At 36.5% G+C, this 12,347-nt stretch overlaps 1 protein-coding gene across 5 annotated transcripts in view; it reads right to left on the reverse strand.

The window, feature by feature from the left end:
• Nucleotides 1-1,483: 1,483 nt before the first annotated feature.
• SLIT2 (slit guidance ligand 2) overlaps nucleotides 1,484-12,347 on the reverse strand; it is a 265,859-nt gene continuing 254,995 nt past the window's right edge. The window contains exons 35-38 of one of the 5 annotated variants that reach the window (XM_017805295.1): nucleotides 8,868-9,156; nucleotides 4,415-4,565; nucleotides 3,972-4,060; nucleotides 1,484-3,315 (exon numbers count right to left, since the gene is read on the reverse strand). In XM_017805295.1, the coding sequence (XP_017660784.1) occupies nucleotides 3,216-3,315; nucleotides 3,972-4,060; nucleotides 4,415-4,565; nucleotides 8,868-9,156 (629 nt within the window). In that variant the 3' untranslated portion in view covers nucleotides 1,484-3,215. Of the gene's footprint in view, nucleotides 3,316-3,971; nucleotides 4,061-4,414; nucleotides 4,627-8,867; nucleotides 9,157-12,347 lie in introns of all 5 variants that reach the window. The other 4 variants (XM_017805287.1, XM_017805302.1, XM_017805272.1 and 1 more) reach the window with 4 other exon arrangements.

The raw sequence follows: 12,347 nt of genomic DNA on the forward strand, positions 1-12,347 counted from the left end.
CAGCTTTTAAGAATACTGGCAGAAAATGATGCAATCTGCAAGTTTTATTTTTCATGGTTTCTAATGAAAAAAGTATTTGAATTGTATGCAGTGTTAACTTGAAGTGAGGACTTGGTCGCTGTACTGAGTCATATCTTTCACACCCAATGCAGTTTATGCATTTTATTCAGTACATTAAAAGCAAACTGTATGAAAGTGATTCCTAGGGCAGGTAGCAGACACAAGGAGAAATACCTAATTTCTAAACACTGTGCTAAAAGCCTCATGACATATATTTTTGAATGAAAACCTATGTGTCTGGAGTGCTCCACAATGAACTAAATTCTCCACTGCGTTAGCTACATGTAAAGCTACAGTTCCCTCAGATTCCCTTCCCTATTTCCCTTTTGGGGAATAGAGGTACAAAGCAGCCTGTTATAGCAATACTACAAGAAACTTGATTTAGCTATTAGAAAGGTGTCAGGGTGACCCATCTCACTGAGGAAGTTATCTCTTGGCATGCACAGTGGCACACTTTGTCAATGCTTAAGGACTTTCAGTGGTGAGAATGCAGGGCTGCTCAGGTTCTAATGTGAGCTGAATCACTGTTTGATATGAGTGCCTTGTATTCCTTGACATGGCTGGGCGCCTAAGCTGGGTTTGGTTTTGGGGTTTTGGGTGGGGTTTTTTGCGAGTTTTTTTCATTTGTTTGTTGGGGGGATTTTTTTTGTCTGTTTGTTTTATTCCAAAGGGTTTGTTTTTTTTTTTTCTTCTTAGGGACCACAAAATGTCCTTCTCTTGCTGGCATCAGGATCACCAGCAGCTGCTAGTATTTGCTTGAATACCACTGCAAAGTTCCTTTTTCTCTGTTAGTACGAGGACAGAAAGCAATCCAACTCCATTGGTACAGGGATATGTGGTACAGGGACTTTGAGCTTCAAGAGATCTTTCCGTATCCAAGAATGCTATATAAGGACTGTTAGGCAAAAATGCCTCTTTTCTCCTCAAAGCTACCCCTATTTACAGCAGACTATTTAGCAGTCATAGAAGCTGCAAAGAAGGCCTCATGCCAAAGGCTTTTTCATTGGTTAAGTATCATCCCATCAATTGCTCAAATTTAAAATAATTAGTCTAAGACTAGGGATAATGAATCCTTCAGAAGAATCAAATTACTTCCTAGAATAACTGTCAAATTGCCATTTTTATAACCATTAAAGTATTAGGATAGACTCAGTTTGCCTTTTCCTGAAGTGTACTTCAAGCCTTTTCTCAATTTTGGTATAAGTTCATCTGATTTCATAATGCACAGACACTTTCAGGTGTCACTGCCTCTAGGTGTAATAATCGCAAGATAATTCCTTCTTCAGATTTTCAGCACTGAATACATGGGATCTAAGGTTGGGTTTTATTCTGTCTTTTACCAAATATTCTTTGCAACAGATGTTTAATTAAAGGCTGCTAAACAATTTAAACTTCTCTGAAGAATACAAATAAGAGCTGTAAATGAAGTAAATATCTGTTTAATTTACAAACATCAGTAGCATTACTGATATCAGTCCAAATATGACAAAGCACACTGCATTACACATGTACATCTAACTTTTTTGTAAAAAAAATAATAAAATAAAATTGAAAAAACATCTGCATTTTTTACAGGGTACCCTGGGTTTTACTGAAAGAAGAACACAACCCACTACTGATTACCAATTCTACATTATAATTTAGCAGCAACATGTTAACATGGGGAACAATAGGGCAGTAAAGTAGTTTTATTATTTGGGGAAAGTCACAGTTCTTGATAGCACAGCCTTTTTTTCTTTTTTTATAAAAAAGGTAAAGAGTTCCATGGGAATATTAATTTATAAAGATCTATCTTCTAATGTCATTTTCTACACGCCATCTTATTTTCTGTAAGTACTGTATATAGGGAAAATTAACTTCTCTACAATTGCCATCTAGTGTAAAGTCATACATTACGGGTTCTTGGAAGGTGCCTGAATATCTGCTGTATGTGAATCCGCAGATTGTCACCACTTTCAATTCAGTGACACCAATTGGTCAGATTCTAAGGAAAAGTAAAAGGGAATGGAAAGGAGAAAACAGACTGAAAACATTTACCCCAAGACGACATGCTACGTTAGTTCTATTGCAAAAAATCCTGATTTTTAAGTCCTTTAAAAAAAATTACAAAAATACTGGGACAAATATAAATTAATATATATTAAAGCATTGAAAAACAGTAAAAGGGATGGCCTAAAAGGGTTAAGTACAATGTACTTTGATACAATAAATATTTCTCAATGAAACTGAATACTGTATAGAGTTGTTTAGAACTCATAAAACCAGAAATCCATATTATTACTAATTTATCCATCAATAATCTATTTTATCATCCCCAAAACATTTATATTACAAAAAATTAATACTGGAAAAGGGAAGATAAACACTTTTTTTCTGCTTCTTCTGCTAACATGCTGACATAAAAGTATACATCATCAGGAGATTTCAGGATTATAGTATATTCTTGTATCTCCTATTTCCCATTCATTAAGTGGGACACCATCTTTTCAAGATGCTTAATAATTCCAAAGACAAAATGTGTTTCAATTGTTATTTCTATATAATCTGATTCTTTTCTCTTATAATGCTTCCTCATCCATAGGTAAGTGATTGGTATGGTCTGTCAAGACAATAAAATATACTGATACGGAAGTGAAAAAACAAGCCTTGTGTTCTGGTCAATTTTTCATCTCTGAGCTGTTAAGTTGAGAGTCACATGTGTATAGTGTCAGTGTATCTTCAGCATGTTATAAAGAAGAATCCATGTTAAAAGCAGTTAAAATTTCCCATCTCTGTTGCAATGTTACCAGGTCTTTTTTTTTTTTCTTCAAAGGTCCTCTTGGGTATGAGAAGTCTCAGTTCAAGCACTTGAATCTTTTTTTTCAATGAAGAAAAAGTCTTTATTCTCATAATAAAAATAAGTCTGTTCTGTATTTTACAATATATTTCAAATATTTCCACTATGAAGCATTAATTAGTCCGACACGGTCAATAAGTATACAACATTTTCAAAAGACAAGTGTGACAGGGACACTTAGGAGGGACAATTTGTACAGCCACACTTCACCACTTTTTCAACCTCGTCCACAAATGATGACCCGTCAGTGCATTCAAAAGAGTATTTCCGTCTCTTGCTCCTTAGTGGTCCACAGCACTGCCCGGTTGAACATCCTCCTTTACATTCTAGTCTCGATACCTTCTTGGTCGTCTGGCACGCAGCATACCCTTGCTGCTTTTGGTAGTAATCTCGGACTCGTTCCCCTCGACAAGAGATTTCTGTAGAAAACAACATTTAAAATAAGAGATATGCTTTTGAGACATAGGTGAAAGAAAGGTTGACATTGCTAAGGAAGATGCTGTGTTACTATTTGCATTTGGGATTGATATTTGAAGTTTGACTCAGACTGTATGTTGGAAACTAGTGGTTCTACCAAACGTAATTTGATTAATGCCGGTTTTTTATTCCCTATACCTCCTGTTTTCAGTAAAGCTTATATTATGTATATGTAAACCATAAATACGAAGCTATTACAATGACAAGAAAATTGGAAGCCTAAATCTTTTCCTCTTTTATAAAAATACACATCTTCTGTTCCTACATTGCTTGCAGCTGGTTCTGTTTACCATAGGGAAATGTTTCGGAGAGCATGCAATTTAATTTATTAGACCTGGAGTTTAATATTATTCAAACTCTTATTTAATATAAGTTACATTCCACTAACTTCATAAATTACTGAGGTATAAAGCCTACTAAAAATGAGACATCTGTTAAAAGTTCTACAACTATATTCTTCTGTTCTACTCCCATCTATGTACAATACAAAATAAATGCCATCTGGGGTAAGGGAAAGAGAGGGAGAGGGAGAGCTTTGATAGACAAAGGAAAAAGAAAAAGGTAGGGGGAAAAGTCATCCTGTTTTCATCCATCTCACCTGCATAATTCGCTGTGATAAATCAGTTGAAGCTGAGAGGTCAAAAGTAGAGTTTGTGATAAAACTAGGAGCAGAATCATTGGATTTGGCTTCTCAGTTGCAGAAGGTAGAGGAACAATAAATACAGAAAGATACAGCAGGTAAAAGGTAATAGTTAAATATAGTAAAAATGTGTTTCTGAATAAAGGCAAAAAAAATGTTTTCACAGCAAAACATTTGATGAAAAAATCCTCAAAATGTAAACAAACTCATGGGAAAGGTCTGATCTTTCTCTCACCAAGATAAAGTCTTATGGTAGAAAAAAAAAGCAACAAATATGTGTGTTGTGGAAAAAAAAAATTTGGTCATGTTTTTGACTGTTCATGTGTTTGGCTGTTCATGTTTTAATAAAAAAAAAGCTATTTTCTAAGACTACAACAACAACATTACTTTTTTTTTTTTACCTTTATCACAGCTGTCCCCTGTGTATCCGCTGCCGCATTCGCAATATGGTTTCCCAAGTCCTGAAAGCCTACATTTTCCATGTTTACACCTGATGGATTGGCAGGGGTTAAACAGCATTTCCTCTTCATCACAGAGGACTCCCCCATGTCCCTGCAGGCATTTACAACTGTATGAAAATGCATTGATCGGCAAGCAGGTACCATGCACACATCTACAGGGGAAACAAGCCCAAGAGAATAAAAATAAATTATTCATCAAAGTTCAGGCTAAGCAACATTAACTACAAATACTTTGGACTGTACTCAGAAGAAATTGCTTTTGTTTCTAATGGACTTTTTCAGTGAGATGCAGTGAAGTGGTTTAATTGGTATGCAGGTTTACACAAAACAAGCTGCAGTACAAAACTCTCTCTCACCAGAAAATAGCCACTGTAGATGTGTTATGGAAGACTTTTACAGGTCACAGTTACTGAAAACAACATTTCTTGTTTACCTAGATTTTCAGCATGCTTTTGAGAAGAACACAGCAAAATCAAGCCACAGAAAAATGATACTCACCTGAAATTCTGGTTCATGTATCATTTAAAAGCAAGCCCAAATTGTCAGTCATGAAGTATGGGGCTCCCAGCACAAGGACAGGTCAGGCACTTCCTAACAGAAACCTTTCTGACCCAAGCAGTGGCAGTTTCAAAGCTGAACATGTGCTTCCCCTTTAAATATATTAGTCTGCATTGCCAGCTGCCAATAGCAGCGTCTTAAAATGTATGAGGCAGGTGTTCCCTTCACTGCAAGACAAGAGCACTCATCTAGTTCTCATGCAGAAGCTCACACTAGATAAGGTCTCATATTATCAAGTCTCACTCAGGGTGATTGCACTAGGTAATCTCTCAGTTGAGGTTTAGTAAACATTTGTGGCAGCATCCAATCTTGTGAGTTAAGCTGCATCTGCTAAGATCTGACATACAATAGTATGGGAACGCACAGCTGGTCTTATTTCTCTTTGAGAGTGAGGTGGTGGTTCCCAAAAAGAGGATGTTTAATTGCCTATTCCTAGGTGTAAGCTGAACATGAGGGGATTTCATCTTCTGAAAACATCACTAATGACTTGGAATGAAATCACTTTCCTTTGTTTCTTTGGTAGTACAGAGTCAATAACTTTCTTCCTAGATATAATGCTATTCTCTTTAACTGTTGCGTTGACAGACAAGTTTTCTATCTACATATTGCTTCCCAGGGAAACACCTGGGAATCTTCACCACAGTGAAGATTCCTGTGCTGGGAGGAATGCAATCCTGATATTCAAGACCACAGTCACCTTTCCCGATGTTTCTCCTCTCTAAGGTTTTTCCTCTCTATATTTTAAGATCCTTGAGCTCACAACCTCCCTAGTAGGTTGTGGCAGTCACCTAAATAAACAAGAAGTTTTAGATTAAAAAAAGAAAAGAAATAAAAATCCCATTTGATCTAAAATAAAATAACTTGTTTCAATTTGAAGATGGCAAAAATTAATCTAAAATTGCATGTCATAGTAAAAGAAGAATTCTGAGCAACATCTCATTTCAAAATTTTTTAGCTAACATATTCTGTATTCCTGAAAATGTTTTTCTTTGTTCTCTACTCCTTCAGTAAATTAGAGATTTGGTAAAATTGAAAAGTGCACAATACTTTTCAACTCTGAAAAACTTGCATTAACTATTTAAAATAGTTTCATTTTATAAAGATCAACAAGTTCCACTCATCAATGAAATCTCCATTACAATTCTCCATCTGTACCTCTAATTCTGTGCAAGTGCTTTAGGCACGGTTTAACTTAAGAGGAAAAAAGAGTGTGTGGACTCAGTCTCATCACAGCATATTTAAACAGAAGGCACAACACGTAGCCTCCATTCACATAACCAGTTTGGGATTAAAAATTGCAAATATAAAACTGATAGCTTAAGCACCTCCAGCTTTCCTATTAGTCTGTATTTTGAAGGAACTGTGTTCCCTACAAAAATTACAAATTGTTTCTGTGGTTGAAGTCTGATATTCCAAGACTTATAAAGAAATTTAAAATTGAAGGCTTAGACAGTATCACAGAGCAGATAGCTTTTGTTTAGTTTTCATTATGTTCAGCATTTGATCTGTTCACCATTTATAAAACATCTGCTTTTAGGACATCTGATCTATGAAGTTACTCAGGTGACACTGACATTATGTCATATTCTGTACAGGCTACTTTAAATATCAAAGCAATCTGTGCCAGGATCTTTGGCAAAGTTTTGCTTGCCTTAGAAGATGATTAAATCTTAGCTAATGCCAGCTCTCATACTTTTGTTTCCACCTGCTCTTTGAAGCTCTAAATTTCATCTTCAGACTGTACTGAAAGGAACATCAAGCTAAGTGCAAACTCTTGGGCACAATTTCATCTCATCTAATTTTAGGTACCTCTGTCAGGCACTCAAGTTAGATGTATAATTGCCATAAGCCCCATACACAGTCATGGACAGAAATAAACTTAACCAGGGGGTGATCAGACAAATTGAAGTCTAATTTACTCTTTTGAAATGTGTTTATTCCTTTACTGACTAGAGAACAAATTTTGGTCACTATGTTTTGAATTCAAGCACCTGGAGTTAGGTAAAATAAATCTAAGTCTTAAGCCTTTTCATGATGTGCAGGGATCTCTAAAAGATAACCTGTATTTTTGAAACAGAGATCACAGTGACAACTCTGTTTCTCAGATAAAGCAGAATGTTGTACTGTATTAGAGGGAGACAAGGTATCTATTCAATAGACACAATTTAGAGATGAATCAAGAAATACAGAATCAAAATCCCTAGGAACTAAAGAACAACAAAGCCCATCTTCACACAAAATACACAATTTTGGTTTGGCTTTCTCTCTTAAAAGCTCACAGCACTGTATACAGCTTAAACAAACCCAATACCTCCTAGAGCAAACAAAATATTAATGCTATGCTCACTTAATTCTACCTTTGATACTTCCTGTATCTGATACTGATATCTTTTGTAATTTGCTGCAAAAAAGCAGTCAGTTTGGGTGCTTATGTGCACAGTTATAAGAACCTCTGAAGAATCTTATATTTCATGGATAATTTAAAGAAATTCTCTGGCTTTTCTTATAGTAGGACTTGTGGTTACAGTTTGAGGTTATTTTTCACTCCTAAAGTATAAAATGGATATGATAAAAGTTGCATTTGTACTTTTTAACCTGCTGTGACTCCCTTTCATTGAAGTTACTGTGAAAGAGGACAGAGTAAGGAAGAGATCTATAAACAATGAAATTCTATAATGATATGCTTCAAAAATTCACTGTTCTAGCTCTGGGAAGAGTTCAAAACTTAATGATACTGAAAGTCTATAACCAATGTAAACAATGCTAATAGCATTGTAAAGCACACTAACTGCTGTATAAAGCTTTAAAGCATCAGATTCTCCACACAAGATGTGAAAAGATCATTTAAACATCATTTTAAATGGGACTTGAAAACCATCTTATTAGAATCTCTTAGCAAACTCAAGCCACTGGTCCTTAGTTTGTAAAAAGTTACATAGGCCAGAGCACTGAAAAAAACAGCAGCCAAAAGATTCAAGCAGGCCTACTTTACTCTAAAAAAAACCCAATCAAAGCCAAAAGCCAAAAAGTTGTTTGCCAAGCTGTAGTGGGGACAGTGGTAAGGACAAACAGAATATCTTGTTGCCCAAGGTCAATAAATCCTGAAGAACTCTGAACTTCTGAAGTTTCTGATCTTCTTGTGCTGGGTATCCATGAACTAAAAAATTGAATCTGTCTCTACAGTAAATTTAAAAGACGTATATGCATAAATATCAATACTGTCATACACATATATATCTATCTTTTTCTCTCTCTACAAATTTATATACGTGAACTTGTCTATAGACATATATAAAATGTCCAAACTAGAACTAGCAAATAGAATTAGCACACAAGGACTTAAACAAAAGTTTGCCATAAAAATCAAAATCTATTTTCCTGCTAAAACCTGGGGTACTATGAAAGTATAAAATATTAGATATGTCATATCAACTTTTTTTAACAGAGTAGAGAATATTAATATTATTAATAACAATAATAATATTATTTCCTCATTCTATACAATTATAAGTAAGCAAATAGAATTGTTTCCATTTCCAACTTCTTCTAAATGATTTTTGTACCAAGGGTCATGAGTGCAACTCATTACAGAAGCAGCCCATACAGAAGTATGTAAGAGCACCTCCCAGGTTTTAGGCAAAACCGATTCCCTAAACTGGGAACTTTTCCTCATTAGGTTTATGGAAAGAATAAACTATAACTGGAATGCTGTTTTCATTTTTACATGCCCCGGCTATTTTGCTTTTGCAAGTGTGAACTTTTATGAAAAAAAATACACATAACAGGAGACTTAAATGCATAATATACTACTGTTCTGTCTCGAGGGAAGACATACTTATTTCCAAGACACGGGTCGTTAGTTTGTTGATCACAGAGGGGTCCAGTCCATCCTCCTTCGCACTCACAGGAAAAGCCTGACTGGCTGGTAGCATGGCATGTTCCATGCACACAAACTTTTTTATGACAAGGCTCACAACCTGGCAGAATTCCCACTTGCAGTGGCACATTTCTGAAGTCCTGAAGTTCACTGTTGATATACAGATTACGGATGCAGCCATGAAAGCTAGTGCCGTTCTGTCCTGGAGACTGGCGTAAAGCTGCTATGTTATTTTTCACAGGCATGCCTAGAAAATCAATAATAGCAAATAATCAGTGTAATCATTGTTACAATTTTAAAGAAAAATTTCTTCTTAATTAATTATTCTTAGATACTCAGACTACAACCATAAACTAGTGATGAACAGTCAACTGGAAATCGTCCTGGTTGTCAAGCATGCATGTAAATCAGCTCCAAACCTGCAAGTCTCTAGGTCACACTTCAGACCTCATCATACAAGAACCTCAGAACTCTGAGAAGGTCAGCTAGATGCTTGGTTTTGAGCTAGTGAAGTTAAGTCCAGGATAGTACATAATTTCTGAATCTCAGAAAAAACAGCAGCTGATGATTTTTTGTAAGATAAGATACTCAAATCCAGAAGAATTTAGTAAGACCAGTTCATCAAATTGGAGCTGCCACACACATTTCAAATGTGAAATTTTACTATGGAAAATATCTTGGAAAGAAAAGTTTAACAGATGAGATTCCATTACTTTCAAAAATACTTATGTTTAGCATGTCTCAAAAACAGATTAATAAAATAAAAATAAAAGACACTCACAGTTTGCCCTTACAGTCTAAAAGATTCAATAATAAAAATAATTCAACATTAAACTACTTTTGTGTATATATTTCTAGCTAGGGCAAACCCCTCCAAATGTTGATAATTTTCAAGATAATTCCTCGGTTAGAGTCTGTAGCTTTTACAGGTGTATATGTGATGCAGTTATCATGTTATGATTCGTTAATAATTTAAGATTAATTCAGAAGGAACGTTATTCTTAAACCTTGTTTTCTTGTAAATATGAAGGTTCTTCTACTCCTACACCCCGTTTTCTTTTTGTTTGTTTTTTTGTTTGTTTGTTTGTTTTTTGTTTTGTTTTGTTTTTAAGTTATTGCCAACATATTGGCCTATAGTAGGTAGTCCTTAAGATATTACTTTCCAATCATGAATACACAAATGCCTAACTACCTCCTGAGACTCACAAATAGAGGAAATCAAAGTGCACTGAGCATTAGGAAAGGATCTGGTTTTACCTGTAAATAAATATTAACTGCATTATTTCTAGGCAAAATTAACAATTTTCATTCTGGTACTTAGATAATGACAGAAAGTGGCAATGTTCTGCATAGTTGCTCCTTAACCATGTAAACCGATACTTCTAATGACATTCTATAGTTACGCTGAACAATTAGGAGTAATGCAGAGTGCTGTGCAACCTAATCAAGTAGACCTGCCTTTCATTTAGAGGTTATTGTAATTTCATTTGTGCTAGGCTTCAGTGATTATAGAAATGAACAATATTGCATCCATACTGTTGAAGAGCCTAACCTTCTTTCATTTTATCAGTTAAGGAAATGCACTGATTTTGTGTGGCAGAGTTTTGATAGCAGGGAGACTATGGGGTGACTTCTGTGAGAAGCTGCCAGACCTGCTGCTGGCCAAGGTCGAGCCACTCAGTGACAGTGGTACTACATCTGTGATAACATATCTAAAAAGGAGAAAAACCCAAACAAGTCATTGTGCAGTAGTAATTGTGGCCAGAGAGAAGTGAGAATAAGAAAGAGGGACAACTCTCCAGACATCAAAGTCAGCGAAGCAGGAGGTGCTCCAGGTGCCAGAGTTAAGATTCTCCTGCAGCCTGCCCATGGTGCAGGCCATGGTGACGCAGCTTTCCCCCTGCAGCCCATGGAGGTCCATGGGGGAGCAGAGATCCATCTGCAGCCCATGGAGGAGCCCCACACCAGAGCAGGTAGATGCTTGAAAAGAGACTGTGACCCCATGGGAAGCCTCTGTTGGAGCAGATTCCTGGGAGGACTTGTGGAACTGTGGAAAGAGAAGCCCACACTGGAGCATGTTTTCTGTTGGTCTTGTGGGGGACCCACACTGGAGCAGCCTGTTCCCGAAAGATTGCACCCTGTGGGGAAAAAGGGACCCATGCTGGAGCAGTTCATGCAGAACCACAACCCGTGGGAAGGACTCATGTTGGAGAAGTTTGTGGAGAACTGTCTCCCACTGGTGGGACCCCACGCTGGAGCAGGGGAAGGACTCCTCTCTCTGAGGAGGAAGCAGTGGCAGAAACAACACGCGATGATCTGACTGTAACCCACATTCCCTGTCTACCTGTGTTGCGAGGGAAGGAGGCAGAGAATCAGTAATAAAGTTAAGCCCAGGAAGGAGAGAGGAGAGGGAGGAGGGTGTCTTTATGAATTTTTTTACTTCTCATTATCCTACTGTGATTTTGATTGATAATAAATTCAATCAATTTCTTCAAGTTTAGTCTGCTTTGCCCGTGACAGTAATTGGTGAGTGACCTCTCCCCATCCTCACCTCAACTCATGAGCTTTCATTATATTTTCTCTCCCCTGTCCAGATGCGGAGAAGAGTGATAGAGTGGCTTTGGTGGGCACCTGGCATCTAGCCCAGGTCAAACTACTACAGTAAAATTGGCATGGAACTATAGTATTAAAGGATTGAGACTGCAAATGATCATGAGTTCCCATTTCCTCACATCTACTTGCCATTTTCGCAAACCATGGACAAGGTAGACTCATAAAGGCCCCTTCACACTGTTGTCTCTCTTGAAAGCAACACTCAGCAAATGTTTAGGCATATGGCTTGAAGTATCTCATAGCAGAAGAGATGTACTGAAACTACCCTTTGTAAAAATAAAAGGTGTATAAAGCTAAGCACACCAATGCAATGCTAAACTAGTTGTTATACTTGTGTGAGGAAATTTAGATGTTATTTCTTGGAACCATATAAGCATGTATGACACCAGGTAAAAGGAGGTATATCACACATGATTCAGAGATTTTTTTGTCTTTAATCTCTAATAAGGAAGACATTTGGAAACACAACACAAGCATATACACAAGCTTTTAGCCTATACACTTTTTGCTTCTTCCAGCAAGTTACCAAATGTTAGAAGGCCAAAGTGCATGCAAGAGCTTTAGCAATATTTCTTAGATAATTTTTATATAAAGGTTCTTTACCAGTTAGGAAAGAACTGACATAGAAAGAATGCAGAGAAATATTTCAGACCTATTTTTGGTAAGGTAAGAGAGTAGTTCCCATCCTCTTTTGAGCTTTTGGTCACTGAACCTGACTACAAATCAATTACTGCTCAAGGAGGTAAATGGTAAGACCTCTATTAAATAAGTCATACAGTAAAACCGTCAAAATTAGTATCTCATTCTAGAAGCTGCTAGAAACGA

The sequence above is a fragment of the Lepidothrix coronata genome, unplaced genomic scaffold, assembly GCF_001604755.1.
Source record: "Lepidothrix coronata isolate B3197 unplaced genomic scaffold, Lepidothrix_coronata-1.0 Scaffold0, whole genome shotgun sequence".
NCBI lineage: Eukaryota > Metazoa > Chordata > Aves > Passeriformes > Pipridae > Lepidothrix > Lepidothrix coronata.